General features: G+C 43.4%; 1 protein-coding gene across 2 annotated transcripts in view; it reads left to right on the top strand.

Moving 5' to 3' along the window:
• lingo3a (leucine rich repeat and Ig domain containing 3a) overlaps positions 1 to 16373 on the top strand; it is a 45436-nt gene extending 29063 nt beyond the window's left edge. The window contains exons 2-3 of one of the 2 annotated variants that reach the window (XR_004613662.1): positions 13708 to 15684; positions 15722 to 16373. Coding sequence is in view for 1 of the 2 variants with exons in the window: in XM_034583299.1 (XP_034439190.1) it covers positions 13769 to 15595 (1827 nt within the window). In the remaining variant the exon portion in view is untranslated. Of the gene's footprint in view, positions 1 to 13707 lie in introns of both variants that reach the window. The other variant, XM_034583299.1, reaches the window with a different exon arrangement.

Here is a 16373-nt window from a genome sequence, read left to right as displayed (position 1 = left end):
CATTCACGGCTGTATTAATAACTCAACAGTCCTTTCATAAACCAATATATATCTGTATGACTCTCTGCCTGCACACAGCACATGTGTCAGTCCCAGTGAGGAAAAACAGATATGTTATTCTTATTTATACCAGCCCGTAGTGTAGATGTTCACACTCTTAATACCAGCATATGTGCATTCTCTAGTCAATGCAACCAATTTCCTCTCGTTATCACCTTAAAACTAAATTCTAACTATCTCTCCTTCTATCCAAATTATCATTATCCAGTATTTAAAGTCCAAAATGTCAAATTAAACTCAATTTGTTCCCAAATTAAACCCCTAACTAAGCATTGTAGAATTTAATGAAAACCAAATGAAACAAAAAGTTTTAGCGGTTAAAGAATTTTTAGAACTACAAACATATCCAATCTAGCTGAATCAAACAAACAATATTATTTCCTAATACTGTCTGCACAATCTCGCTGTCCCACAAACAAACAAACAAACAAACTGTCTTTTTTAGCTTAAACTAAACCCCATTAAAGAATTGTTTTCTGTTGTTTTTTTTTTAAACTTTGTGACTCTGCCCCTGCGTCTCACAGGAGGGTGTTAATCACAGAGGTGAGAGCATGAAAGTCTCTCCTCATGTCGTTGTACTCATGTTTTAGAAAATTTACAACCCCCCTTTCTCCCCCTCTTTTCTGAATTCTTTCACACAGGCGGTCTCTCTCTCAGGGGAGCCGAGGAGAGATACGAAGAAAAACATGGGGAAGGTGGGGGCGAGTGGAGGGAGGGAAAACTAGACCCACATAATTCATTACGTCCTCTGGAAGAGGCTCATTGTTTTATTTAATACAGAAAGCTAAATATCTTTCCTTATAAGTTATCAAATTTCCCGTTATCAACCACAACCTATATATGTTTATTCAATCATAAAATCTTATTTATTAATCTAAACCACATAGACCAACCCCTGCTGCAGTTTGTCACACACAGCTGGAACACAGTAGTGACCACGCTTCACACACACACCAGGATACGGCTGGGAGATGTCTCCCTGTTCATGAACGCACACACATTGCCACACAATGAAAAACACAAACAGCACTCATCTTATATTCCCCAAAACAACTCATTCATACCATACATTCCTATAGCATGCTTTTTGCCGCGCACTTTTCTTTCTTATTCTTTTAAATTTATGCTACCTATGAGATGCAAATATTCGATGAGAGGCTGCACCAAACACTGTTCGTCAACAAATGTTCAGAGTGAGAACATACAATCGAATTTTTAATTCTACAATCTCCAGTTTATTAAACTGACCTGTGGTGAGGTTTTGCGGCCCATTCTAACAGCTCCTCTTCCTGAGGGCTTCTATATCCAGATTCTGCGGCGTCTTTCCCTGATCATCTCTTTGATCCTATTTCTCTCTCATTACCCTGTCCCTTATCACTGTTTACATTTATTTATTCAAATTTCCTGGATCCAGGATTATCCCAATTTTCTCTTTTTAACTCAATTCCTGACTATGTCAAAGCCAACTGTCACGCAGTGACTAATCTACACATGTCTTACCGTTAAGAAGTTGAGGGCCCAATCTTCATTAATCTCGCACAATGTTATTTAGCTCACCTTATCGTTACAATGAAGCTATTCTACACATACAATACATCTCTTGTATTTATGTTATTTCCTTTCTTCACTTTTTATCTTCTCTTATAATAATCCCCCCTTTATTTGCGTTGTGCACTACGCAAATAAAATCAAATTTAGCACGGAGCTTCACTTCAAACATCAACACAACATGACATGTCCATAAAAAAGAAAAGGTTCTTTACGGTGTGACCAGACAGCAGACACACAACAGCTTCAATGAATGAACCAGCATCCAGTCAAGTGAGAAACGCTCACCGTGTGTGAAGGTCTTGGAGATGCCGCAGGCCACAGCACGTCCAGAGTTCGTGACGCCAAATTTGTCGTATATTTAAGCAGCAGTGATGTTGAAGATGATGATGAAGGAATCTCCGCGGACACCGTTCTTGCTTGTATAATAAGGTTTATTACACAGAAGTTACAGGTCAGGACGGGTACCGGCACACCCGGAGACGTTCTCGGCCAATTCAGAAGTCTCAGTCGCCGGTGCCGGACAAGCATTCATATAGGGAACTTGTTTACGCCCAAAACTTGAGATAAAATGACATCATACATAGGGGCATCTAGTTCGAAACATGCTTCCTACTTGAAGATGGGAACCTCTCCATCTAACAGGTCAAAGAGCATTCTCAGGAAGAGATAACTAACAAGTAACATATTGTAATAACACTTAGGGAGTCTGAGAGTCCAGAAACCAGGCGCCGCTAGCTGTAAACATGTCATTATGTTTTACACACGTGTCAAAATGATCCATGTTAACTAAATACACCACACCTGGAATTCAGTATCGGAACCAAAGGGTGTTTTTTTCCCCGCTACTTTGCTCTCTCTGTAATTCCAGGAAATGTAGTTTCACCTCCTGGAGTTAAACATGCATTGAGAAACAGGTACAGTAGGTGGCGGTTTGCACGGTTTGCTGCTCTCCATTGCCTCCAATTACCGACACCATAGCCAGATGCACCTTCTCAGAAATGAAGCATTGCCTTCTAGTGCATCTGCATATGAGCAATGCACACAAGTACAAATGTGTAGGCCACTTGCTCTCACCCCAGATGATTTCTGATTTCTTTCTTACAGATGGATTTACGGTTGGTACCTAAAAGTACTGAGTCAGTATTCAACTTTATTCAGGCGAGGGGTGGAACCAGGGTGGAGAGTGCAAGAGGCAGCACATAACATATAGATTCTGTTGCGGAGATAGCACTTTGAACGCCAGAATCGCCAAAACTTTTGTCTTGTGTGTTTTGATTTTGTTTACGTTTGTATTCTCTTTTTTTTTCCGGGTTGTGGTTCCATGGCGTGTTAGAAACATCAACTCAACCCACTTGCTTGTTAACTTCGCTGAAATTTTCCTGCTGTATTCTCACATGGGCTCACTCAGATATTTTCTGGACATTTTACTTGGGGTGGGTTGACAGGAAAAGTTCTGGAAATGTCCACACCAACCAACTCGGAAGTTTGCGTTCTCACATACAGCGCCTCCAGAAACTTTCAGGAAAATGTCCAGACTTCAGTTCATGTCTCAAAGCAGTAAAACATATTGACGACTGTTCACGTGTCACTGCAGGACCGAGGAGCGTATACACCATCAGTCGTGCTGCTGTCAGTGCAGTTCTTGGTGGTGTGGCCGTATCATGTTTGTCCCTCTGTCTTTGAATACAATATGTGGCCATTGCAGTTCCAGTTAAGGTCAAATTTTCCATGTCAGTGGGTCACCACCATGTAGCATAACATCGTCAATTATTTAGCTTCTCTTCGTAAAGGCTTTAGGTCAATAAGCCCTGAAACAGTTCTCTCCTATTAAAGATTCATGACACATGGCAAGATTCTTTATCCCCTCATTGTGTCCTTTGGTTTCACTGTTCATGCTTTGCATAGGACAGAAGTGCAATTGAAGAAACTCAGTGTGATCCATTATTATAATGAAAATCCTATTTGACATCTTTAAGCTAGTGTCTTATATCAATCTGCATTCGGTGCTGAGGTGGAATGGAAATTTCCAATATATATGATCATTTAACTGCATAATTATTATAATGAGCAGCATGAGGACTACACCACATTAGACAAGAGCACTGTGTGCACATCATCCATCTTCTTCTGACTTCTCCTGTCACCTCAGTGTCCGCAGCTGCTCGATGGACCCCCGTGTGGTCAAATACTTCTACATGTACACTCAAGAGCACAGGAATTCTTCTTCCTGACTTCACAACTGTGCCTGCTCACATGTATACATAGAGAGCAGGTGCTCATACTCCACACCAGCACCCACAGCTTTCTTCCCTCCACTCAGCGACTGTTGTCCTTGCCTGTGGTGGGTGACACGACCCTGCCAGTAATAACAATCCATCACCGCACTGCAAGGTGGAAGTGTCAGGGACATAAATGGGAACAAGCAAGTCTAGTCTTTTTTTCTCTCTCTGGGTTCTTTCTCTCTCATCAGGTGTGTGTGTGTGTGGTGTGTGTGTGTGTGTGTGTGTGTGTGTGTGTGTGTGTGTGTGTGTGTGTGTGTGTGTGTGTGTGTGTGTGTGTGTGTGTGTGTGTTTGAGTGAGTGTGTGTGTGTGTGTGCGCTCCCTGGATCGTGCACTGCCAGGGGCGTCAGGGTTTCCCTTCACAGACTGAAGGACACGGACGATGGTTTCTCTCAGTGCAAATGAGTAATGTGTTTTCTCCCCGGGACTCTAAACAAATAGTACAATCACACGCACACACACACACACGCACACACAGCGAGTTGTGCTTATGTAAAGCATGATGAGTGGGCATAGAAATCAGTGCGAGCGCAGCCATTTCGGGACCTTTTGTGGATGTTATGCATGGGCCGGTGCAGTGTTCTGCAGATCGCTCGGCTACACCTACACACTCTGCAACACGCTTCCTGCTCATTTGTCAGCTGTGTGTTACACCTGCAGCAGGATTATTGGTGGAACAGTGTTCTCTCTCCCTCGATTTTGCCATTTGCTTTTCTATAGACATGTATAACATAATAACAGCTCTTGTGGAGCTGTACCAGGACATCATGGGGATTTTTTAGATTTAGCATCTCTTTCCATGGTGTCAAAAGATGTGGTGATCTCATACTCGTCTTATATTATCTGGTGACGAACTATTAATAGACATTAGTGATTCACACCATTGCATTGTGTGACAGGTTCTGTCATCGAGATGAACATGGCCACCGTTTATTTTGGGTGAATCCCATGGGCATAAATGTTGCAGCAAATACTCAGAGTCAAGTGAGTATTAATCTGTGGCTGACAATAGTCCATCCATTATCTATACTGCTTGTCATTTGAGGGTGGTGGGGGGAGCTGGAGCCGATCCCAGCTGACATTGGGTAAGAGGGGGGGGCAAACCCTGGACAGGTCGCCAGTGTATCGAAGGGCCGACACAATGAGACAAACAACCATTCAAATTTATGGACAATTAATTCATTAGCCTCCAAATAATCTAACCCCAATCTGCACGTCTTGGACTGTAGGAGGAAGCTGGAGCAAACCCACGCAGACACGGAGAGAACATGCAAACTCCACAAAGAAAGACCCCCAAACAGGGATCCAAACTGGGAACCATTGTGAGACGACAGTGCTAAGCACCGCAACACGGTTCCGCCCCTGACAATAGTCCCTTTTACTAAAGCTACACTATTTTCCACTATTTTGGGAAATGAGTTAGCCCTGAAAATGAATGAAAGAGTGAAAAGTCTATAGGAACTATAGGAAGACTACATCCACACTAATATGTTTAAAATGCATCACATCTGCTACGTGCAGGTTTTTCAAGCCCATAAAAAACTTTGGGAATGATGCTGGCCCCATTTTTATTTGGAAAACCTCGTGGCTGCATTTTAGTTTGGAAAAGCAGAAACTGGGACATTTGGAAACAATAATGCAGTCGCTTCCTGACTGCGTCTTGACAGTCACGACTTGACTGTTCAGTGGGGAACTTTTTAGGAAACATTTCCAAAACAGTTTAGTTTTATTTATATATATATATATATATCTCCTTTAACATCTCACATCTTAAAATTGTATAGGCTATGACACATAGAGCTCTGCATATGCTTATACATGCCCAGGCTGCATTTTCTCTTGTTTCGCGCACGCGCGCACACACACACACACTTTTTGGCTGGTTATAGAGGCTTTGCACATACATTAATGGAGTGTGAGCGTGTTTAATGTGCGCGATTTAGCCGAGCATCAGCAGTGCCCTCTGTCTGATCCCGTCCTAATGTCCTCATGTTGAAACATGTGGGGCCGTCCCCATCTATTATTTTCAAGAGCAGAGAAGGACAGCGTTTGCATAAGGCCTATTAGCTCAATTTGCTGTCTTTCAAGCCCCAATTGCTTCTGTTTAAACAAATCGAGACGGGAGAGGATGTGAGGCTGCAGTAAAGGTGCAGTCCCACAAATGAATCATGCAGATGTTTTGCACAGGAAGCGGTGGTGAGGAGGAGGAGGAGGAGGAGGTAGAGAGGTGGCAGAACATCTCACGGAGCCCCCCTGCCCCTGCAGTTTCACAGCCCACCTCAATGTCTAAATCTGGCTCTGTTGCTAGCTAACCTGCACTTGATTTTTTTTTTTTTTACTTAAAAGCCACTCGTCTCCCTCCCTCTCTCACTGGGCATGTAGCTGCAGTGTTCGGATGGTAATTGGCCTGTGGTCAGAGAACACATGAGTTCTGAGGCAGCTGAGAGAGAGAGAGGGGCCACATGGAAACCTGAGGAGCTGTAATTGTTTGGCGTAACACTTGAGCTGAATACACTTACAGCTTTAATTTAAAAGACTTCAATATCACAGCTTTGTACATAAGTATGTCAACAAAAACAAGAAAATACTGATACAAATTTAGTTTAGCTTAGAGATATAATATGTAAATGTTTATGTTAACAGTATTCAAACTCTCCAAATTTATTCAAGATAAAGGGACATTTCATTTTGGTCGCCTTTCAATTACGTCATATTTGCTTTGTCCGATCGAACAATGCTAGCTAGTTAGACAGATGGCAGTTTTTTCCCTTCCACTGTTTGTATTGGTCATGACCTTATCCTCATCTGCAATGGTGGTGAAGACAACAACTCCCATGATCCCACACTGCTTCACAACATCATCAAACTAGATCTTTTGTTATTGTTTTGAAAGGGACCCCTAGTGGCCAAAGGTGCATATTGTACATTTAATTATCTTAAACTTATGCTCTTATGAATGTCACAATGTGTAGTAGATACAATTTATGTTGACTTCATCATTCATTTATCATTCATGTTGGTTTGGACATAGTTTCTAAATTGAAGATACATATAAACTGTTGATTCCTTATTGAATCCACTGTGTCTCAGCTACACATTGGTTGTAGTTACAGGTTTGTTTCTGTACAGCAGAGCCTAACCCATATTAAACCAAATTTAAATATGGTAGAATGGATTTTTATTTGGATCTACACCAAATTTCACACACTCTTAGATATCAGTCACTTACATATGCCTGATTATTCCCTGAGAAATTTGTGAAAATGTCAAAAAACAATGTACTATCGAGATAAAAGAAACACTGGATCCACTCTGCTTTGTTCATTTCAGCACCAAAATCTATAGTTTCTTTCGTTTGCAAATTCTCGGAGTTTATTTATTGTAATCCTGCTGACAAACAGACAGATAGTAGAAACATAAAACACTTTGACGCAGGTAATAAAATACATTTTCTGTTTTAGGTGATCATTTGCAAACTTGGAGGACCTGTCTGTGCCTCTAGGTGAAATCACTCAGTTCTGAAGTAAATAGATATTGACTCTGAGCTGCCTAACAAATGAATTGGGTTAGTTCCATGATTAACCCAGGGGAGCTCAGGAATGTCCTCTTGGCTCCACTGAACTTTAATCTAGACGACAGGGGACATTCAGGGACGTGTACAAGAATGGACAGATGTGATACAGACAACCAATCAGCACCTCTGTTTTCATCAGAAGCCGCCGAACTGTTATGTACTTTTGGAAAGATCATGAAAGTGACAGGGCGGCTCCTCTTCAAAAGTCTTTTAATAACATTTTAAGAACTTCATATTCCCAGTTGCTTTTGCCAGCTCCTGACTTAATGCTGCTTACAGCTGATGGCATAACTGTCTGTATGTGACTGCCATCACGCGTGACTGAGGATGCATGACTCTTTCATGAGGTGGTGTTTTACCTGTGAACGTAAGCAATTGGGAAAAAATTTGCTAAGTTGTTATATGGAAATGAGAGCCGGTGTCTGAAAGAATGTTTGACTGAAGCCGTATAGTTCAGCAGACACTGACAGCACAGTGGCTTTCATTAAGTCAGAAACATAACCTTTGTTATCATGTGGATGATTCAGGCTACACAAAGTTCTTTTTGGCATCACAATCCGAGCGTGAGCTGCAGTTTAAAGCTTCGATTTGAAGGGTAGGACAGGATTAAGACATCTTTAGGAGGATTCAGGCATTTTATCTCCAAAGGGACTCTAAAACCGAGACTGGGGTTGTAAAATGTGGCCATTGTGCTGGAATGCATAATCAGGCTGATTTGCTTCCACAGACTCTGTTTTGGGATCTGACCTATACATCTGGTTTTCCTACAAGGTCACGGTATAAAAAGCACAGGTATAATACAAAGATTAACAACGCTGAAATATTCCAGATACAGACACCACCCTCTTGTTCTTTGTGACATAATTCAGAGCCAAAATCTGTGCATTAGTGATCGTGGATTGGAGCCGTGGTATCAAGGTCCTGACGATACAAGCACTCGACCAATCACAAGTCAGTCTTAGCTGTCCATCATAATATTTCACTTCATAATCAAATAACTAATTTAACACAAACTTATTTTGAAATTCCCTAAAATTATAGAAAACATTATAACAATACTTGGACTTTTTAGTTCTGGTTCATGTCCCATCATCATGCAGACTGACTGTCCTGAATTACTGAGGCTTCTAAATAGAACAGAGCCATTATTAAAGTTAGAAGTAACATCTCAATAAGAATACATTATTCGCCTTTGAAAGGAAAAATCTGCTAAACACTTCCAGGCCACAGCAAACTCACTAGTGATGATGACCATGTCTCTATATGCCCTTTGGCCTTCTAGAGTTATCTCATAGGGTTTTACAGTCTGATGACAAATATGTAAAGCTGGTACAGCCGACAGCGTAACACTCTCCACAGAAACAAAAAATAGATGTTTCAAATTTTTTCACTCCCCTCGTGTATAAATATTGAACCATTTCCAGAATAGAACATCACTTCAGGCAGTGAAGTTGGTTCTAATATATAATACTGGATTAGTAAATGTTGCCTGGCAACAAAAACAGTAAGATAAAGAAAATGTACTGATGTTGCATGAACAACTTTTACTGCTAATGATTTCATATTTTATTCATATATATATAACAGTGACAGACAACTACTAAGATTGTGTTGCAAATAACAAGCAACAAGCACTAAGCACAGACACAACAGGTAACACAGAAAATCATCTGCAGGTAAGAGGAAGGAAAGAAAGCCTCGATGCAGAAATAGAATGTATTCACTGCAAACCAACAAGAAGTTGCACAAGCAGGTGGCCGAGACGTTCAGGTGAGGTCAGCAGCACACGGAGGCAGGAACCTCGCTTAGGACGTCTAGTGGACAGGTATGTTTCAATCAGGATTGAAAACTAGCAGCCGAGGAAGAGAATTTGAAGCAGTAGGGTAGATGGAGATGGTGCAACCGTTACCATGACAACGTGAAACACCTACAGCGTTGTCCGTTCGAAGCCGATGGGAGCATTGCAGTTTATCTCAGAGCTGCATATTGATTCTGCTCCGTGTAGTTCAGTTTGGTGAACATCCCCTGACTTTACAGACTGAACATCCTGTTTATCTGAACCAGGCATTTTATTCATGTTATGACATACAACCGGGAGAGTTCCGGGGTGCCTTCAAATAGTACATTTTGCTTTTGAAGGTTTCCTAACTTGGGTTTCCGACCGCAGCCCATGTCTTTTGCTTCTGCTCGGGGGCAGTATGTGTTCCCTGTGCCGCCGAAGCGAGTAAGTGGGATGTGAGGCTACAGGCAGGAACCTGTGAAAAAGGCATGAACTGTCCCTGAGTATGTTAGAGAGGCCGTCCCATTCTTGTGAACGCAATATCTCAAGAACACCTCATGGGAATTTCTTCAAATTTCTCACAAACATTCTCTTGGACTGAAAAATTAACTGATAAGATTTCAGTGGTCGAAGGTAAAGGTCACTGTGATCTTATTGGGGGGGGAGTATGTAGACGGAAACTGCACTGGTTGGTATAGTGCAGTATTTCTATCATCACTTTTCCAGCCAGGTGGTAAATGAGGTAATTCAGATTTTTATCTAAAAAAAAAAAGCAGATGAAAATTAAAGTCTGAGTGAAAGTGGATGTGAGTCACTCCTCTGTCAGGAGAACCAGCTCATCCTCCCAGCAGCCTCAGCTCTGCCCTCTGTCACCAGCATCTGCTGAAGGTCAGCACCAGAGTCCTCCTGCTGTGTAATCAAAGAGATTTGGCACTCAAGGTTATTTTTGACTCGACTTACTCCAGGTAACAGTAGCCTCTCGGACTCCCAGCTCTGTGTGGAGATGAGTGAACACTGCTCTATCCACCTGCTGTTGACCCGTGGAGCATTGGCTGCCTCTGGGGCCTCCGGGCTTATTAGCAAGTGACTGCCACCAGATATGGGTTTGGAAAACTGACAATGTGACTGACAGGGAAACTGGAGACGTTTTTCATATGTGGGGAGGGGGCAGTGTTTGGGGTTCGCAGGAGGAGGTTTGTGGTCAGTGCTGTGAGGGGTCAACACACACCTGCTTGTTTAGAGTTTCATATACCACTAAAGTTTTAGTTATCCTCTAATGAGAGCAGCCAGATTTGAACTGATCCTCTGTCAGTGACTAAGTTTACATGGACACCAGTAGTCTGACTATTCATCTTGTTCTGATTAAGACATTACTCCAATTCTGATGTTTACTCAAGTTGCTAATAGAATATTCAGTTTTATGTTTATGTTTACACGATGCAGAGCATAGTCTTATATGACAACATTATGTCCACTATGCCATTTGTCCCGCGCTCTCGTTAGAATTTTCAAACCACGACCTGAATTGATCCCACACTGGGGAAATTCACTTGTAACAGAAGCACATAGAGATGATTTAATGCACAATGCTACCGTGTGCTACAGAGCCCCTAAAGTCCCGGCAAGTGATTTTTATGCCACTGCACCGGCGACAGCCAGTGGTCAGAGGCATAAAAATCACTTCTGTTTTCGGGTGGTCTGTCCCATTCCTGTGAACGTGATATATTGAGAATGCGTAGAGGGAATTTCTTCAAATTAGGTACAAATATTCACTCGGACTCAAGGATGAACTGATCAGATTCTGGTGGTCAGAGGTCAAGGTCACGGTGACCTCACAATCACAGTTTATACACAGAGAGAAGTGCATTCTGTTTGCAACATCAACAAATATAATGCAAATAATTTCCGTGAACAGAAAAAACACACACAAAAAATTAAAAGTCTGCTCTAGACTTTGACCATCAGCTCACAAAACTAACCTGGATTCCAGTTTGAATCCATTAAATCCAGCTGCTAGGAACAGGAAGTGAAGAAAAGGGGTTGAGATAATGATGTTGAGCAGTTCTGTATTTAACATGTAGACTATCTTACTCGCCATCTCTCAACCCCTGAACCTTTTAATCTTAAATTGGTAATGAAAGTGTAAATTTGAAAGGATAAAGTCCTTCCAACAGATTTATTAATCTATAAATTTCCATGATATTCAAGGTGAAATCTGTCGAGGGATCCAGATCAGCTGTCGTGCTCCATCCTTGGCTGCAGAAAAGACTTTTAGCTTCAGTGTCTTCTTAGATCACAGCGAATGACACACACTTTGTGGGCTGTGGACTGTGTCAGGCCGCTGTGTCTGATTAATGCATATCTGGGGTGTCAGCAGCTTCCATCGTCTCCTTTTTTTAATTCCACTCATGGCTTCTCAGATGTCTGAAATCTTCATATTTAGTTGGTTTAGATGATTTTTTAAAACAATGTTCTGCTCATTTAAGCCTCTCTGCCGTCAGACAGTCCTGCTGGCATTTTCAGACAGTTACATTTATTCAGTGGCAGGTTGGCTGATACTCAATATTCATGAACCTAGGTGAATTGTAAATGAGAACATGTGTAGAGGTGAGGGACATGAAAGGAGTTATTAAGCCGTCTGCAACAGCAGCAGGAGGGAATTTAAAACCCATTCAGCGGTGTTAGTTCTCGTCCAAATGCCAAAACGCCTCCTGTCTTGTGACTCAGGTGCATTTTTGGGTGTTTCACTTTAGTTTCTATGGACTGGTAAATTCTCTAACTTTGCCAAACATTAGCATTTAACAGTCACATTTTCCTCTGTCAAGGAGGTTGTGTTTTCATCAGTGGTCGTTTGTCAGATAGCAGGATTATGCATAAACTACCAAACCGATTTACATTCAGTTTTGTGAAGGGGTCGGACATGGTTCAATAAAGAACCCATTACATTTTGGAGCGATTCTAAATAAATGGGCAGATGTAGGATTTTTATTTTAATTGTCTTTGCAGTGTTTCCCACAAAATGAACAAGAATTGCACACAGTAGAGCACCTCCACCTGGGTTCGATACCCCTTTTCCACCAAACTAAACAGTGTGCTAGTGCTGGTTCGGAGCTGGTTCAACGTGGGAACCTTTTAATAACCAGTTTACTTTTCCAGGGACTGGAGTCGCCTTAGAGCCACGTCCTTGTGTCCCCATATACGTCACTTTATACGTCTCTACGCCTCAACTATATAAATACACCCATGAACTTGCACCTATTATATATTATATTGAATTATTTATATCCAGTCCAACCTTGCTCCACCCGCTCTCTTCTCTCTCTCTCTCTCTCTCTCTCTCTCTCTCTCTCTCTCTCTCTCTCTCTCTCTCTTTATTTGCGCTGTCATGCAGACACACCATCTATGATCCGCCACATTATCAACACTGATCAAATGATTGATTGATCGATATTTGAGTTTTAACAGAATTTTGGGTGGTTATCCGATCAGAAGTTTTTCCCTAGTTTTGCTCACCAAAAGAAAGCTTATGTTTTGTCTGCATTTCTTTGTCAGCAAGACTTTGCAAAAACTACTCAACCAATTTCTTAAACAGGTCGATTCTTTAACCTTGTGGAGGTATGTCCTCTCCGAGTGTCCGTATAGCTATGGATGTGTCTTATATCTATTTCCAGGGGGTTAAGGACAATGATTTTTCTGTTTTTTTCTGAATAAGTTTGTGTCATTGTAGCAGCACAACCAGCACATATTACAGGATGGGACCCTCATAGTGTGTGAACCAGTGAGAGTGAAGCAGCACTGGCCTTTCGATATGTTTTAACACACTATCAGCAGCAACGTTGCATTATTATGGATCATGTTATCCAGCGCCACCTGTCCCACTGGTTGGTATTTCACGTTGGGTTTATAAAGGGATTACCAGCCTGCTGCAAACATCGGGTGGATGAGGGAGAGGGGAATTTTGTGTGTGTGTGTGTGTGTGTGTGTGTCCATCTGTGACTGTGTGTGTGTGTGTGTGTGTGTGTTTCATATAAAAGCCATAAAGCCGTACGCAGGTCAGGCTGTAGCGAGCTCCTCTCATGATAAGCCTCACGCCTCGGAGACTTACACAGATGATGTTATTGACTGAGTTATTGTGACATATGATTTTAAAAAGCTGGAGTGCCTGCAGAGCACAGTGGAACATTGTGAACCGAACTGCTTTCGGCTGAACACAGGACTCGCTCCTTTGAGGATTATCTCTGCGCTCTGGCTTTAATTTCACTGCTGTGCCGGGTCAATTAGAGTTTGTAATTGTAATTCCACTCATTTAGAGTGTTTGATCGCTGCTGTTGAACGGGAATGGAGTGTAATTAATTTGTCTCACTGTCTCTCTCTTTGTCCCTCCCTCTCATTCACATCCCCACCTCCCGCCCCTCCATTCACCATCCTCTTCTCCTTTTCTTCCTCCCATTCTACCCCTTAGGTGTCTGGCCCAGTGATTCAACCCCAGACAGGAGCAGGAGGAAGCAGTGGAGAAGAGGGACATGGGGCTGAACCTGAACCAGGACTGGCTCCTGCCTTTCCTATTCTTGCTGCTGATGATCACTGTGTCACCGACTCACAGCCAGGGATGTCCACAACGTTGCGACTGCATCCCGAAGCTCAAGACCGTGTCGTGTTTCGGCAAACGCCTGTCCGCACTGCCAGACGGCATCCCACAGGACTCCAAGATCCTGGATCTAAGTGGAAACAAACTCCGCTGGGTGGAGCACGGAGACCTGCTTTCGTATCCCCGCCTTGAAAAGCTGGACTTGAGTGACAACATGATTAGTGCCCTAGAACCGAATGCTTTTTCTACTCTCCAGAACCTGCAGTCGCTGTCGCTGAGGGGCAACCAGCTGAAACTGGTCCCAATGGGGGCTTTCTCACGTCTCTCCAACCTGACGTCACTGGACCTCAGTGGGAATAAGATCGTGATTCTTTTGGACTTTACTTTCCAGGACCTGAAAAGCCTAAAAAACTTAGAAGTTGGAGACAATGATCTGGTTTATATCTCCAACAAGGCCTTCCTGGGTCTCGTGGGGCTGAAGGAGCTGACCATCGAGAGGTGCAACCTGACGTCTGTGTCCAGCCAGTCTCTCTCTTATCTGCATAACCTGGTGACTCTGCGGCTCCGCTACCTCAGCATCTCTGCCTTAGAAGACCAGAACTTCCGCAAGCTGGGAAACCTGAGGGGGCTCGAGATCAACCACTGGCCCTTTCTGGAGCACATTTCCCCTCACAGCCTGCAGGGGCTTAACTTGTCCTGGTTGTCTATCACACACACTAACATCACGTCTGTGCCGACCTCCGCCCTGCGCAGTCTGGCCCACCTCACCAGCCTCAACCTCTCCTACAACCCCATCTCTGTGTTGGAGTCCTGGGCGCTGCGGGACCTTGTCAGGCTGAAGGAGCTGCATATGGTCAACACGAACCTGGTAGTAGTGCAGCCATACGCACTGGGCGGTCTGAGGCAGATCCGCCTTCTTAACCTCTCCACTAACAGCCTGGTGACCCTGGAGGAGGGAGCGTTTCAATCTGTCAACACTCTGGAGACACTGCGTCTGGATGGAAACCCTCTCGCCTGTGACTGCCGCCTGCTCTGGATCCTCCAGCGCAGGAAGACCCTTAATTTTGACGGCGCCTCCCCGGTGTGTATGACGCCTGTCGAGGTGCAAGGACGGGCACTCAACGCCTTCTCTGACTCGGCCCTCTTTGACCACTTCACTTGCCAGAAGCCCAAAATCCGCAACAGGAAACTGCAGCAGATAACCGCCCGCGAGGGACAGGTGGTGTCGTTCATATGCAGAGCTGAAGGCGAGCCTATACCAGTGGTATTCTGGATCTCCCCTCAGCGCCGCCGCATCACCACAAAGAGCAGCGGGCGCTTAACTGTGTTACCAGAAGGCACGCTAGAAATACGGTACGCCCAGGTGACAGACAGTGGAACCTACATCTGCATAGCCAGTAACGCTGGTGGAAATGACACCTATTTTGCCACTCTGACAGTGAGCGGGCTGCCGCTAGACGCAGCCCTCATGGCCAACCGCACTTACTATGCCGGGGATCTTAATGACACTAATCTAAACGACACCAGAGTCTTCTTGAAGTTTACCCTGGACCTCAAGACCATCCTCATATCCACAGCTATGGGCTGCATCATGTTCCTGGGTGTGGTCCTGTTCTGCTTCATCCTGCTGTTTGTGTGGAGTCGAGGGAAGGGGCAGCACAAGAACAATTTCTCGGTGGAATACTCCTTCAGGAAAGTGGAGGGACCTGCTGCGAGCGGAGGACAGGGCGGGGCGCGCAAGTTCAACATGAAGATGATTTGATCATGTGGGACCGATTTTTTCTTTTTAGTATTCTGTCCGTGATGCTGTTTACAAGCAGTAGCAAGCTGGGACATAAAAACACTGGAGTGGGCGCCTGCTTGCAAAACATTAGAATTATTTATGGGACGTTTTATCGAGACAAGGTTTTGTTTTTGAAAAAAGACGTATGGGGGGAAAAAAGGCAATCGGTATGGATTTGAGATAATGTATTTCTACTGCTCTTTATTGCGTGTCCTTGTTATTGTGCAGAGGAAATCTGGATTATATTTAAAGATGTCTTCAATAGACTGTTAAAAACAGACTAAGCAACAATAGCACTCAGAGTCCCAGCAGTCTTTAACCTCCACAGAGCTCTTTGCCAACTCCAGCTCTCTTCCCCACCAGGATCCCTGTCTCTCTTCATCTGTAAAGGACTTCACCTCTCTGCTCCGTCTGTGGCGACTCGAGCTCTCTGTCTCTGAACTCATGAATACATAACAGCTGGGTGGTGCTCAATGATTGCCAAGGACTTGCCAACATGTATTTGACTAGTTTGAGCTATAATACTGCATATTTACACTACAATCAGAACTTTAGAGCATTAATATGTAGAGGCTCTGCTTTCTGAGCCGCTGATGGGTTCGTACAGAAAATACGAATTATACGAAACGACTACTACTCTGCAACACTGCCAATTTGACCATAAAGCACCATCTAATATCACTGTCAGTGCAAAGATGGGGGAGAGAGACGTTTTCATTGGATGTAAGTTGGTCGAGGGTGATTTAATACAAAAGTG

The sequence above is a fragment of the Hippoglossus hippoglossus genome, chromosome 4, assembly GCF_009819705.1.
Source record: "Hippoglossus hippoglossus isolate fHipHip1 chromosome 4, fHipHip1.pri, whole genome shotgun sequence".
NCBI lineage: Eukaryota > Metazoa > Chordata > Actinopteri > Pleuronectiformes > Pleuronectidae > Hippoglossus > Hippoglossus hippoglossus.
This window is presented reverse-complemented; position numbering and strand designations above follow the sequence as displayed.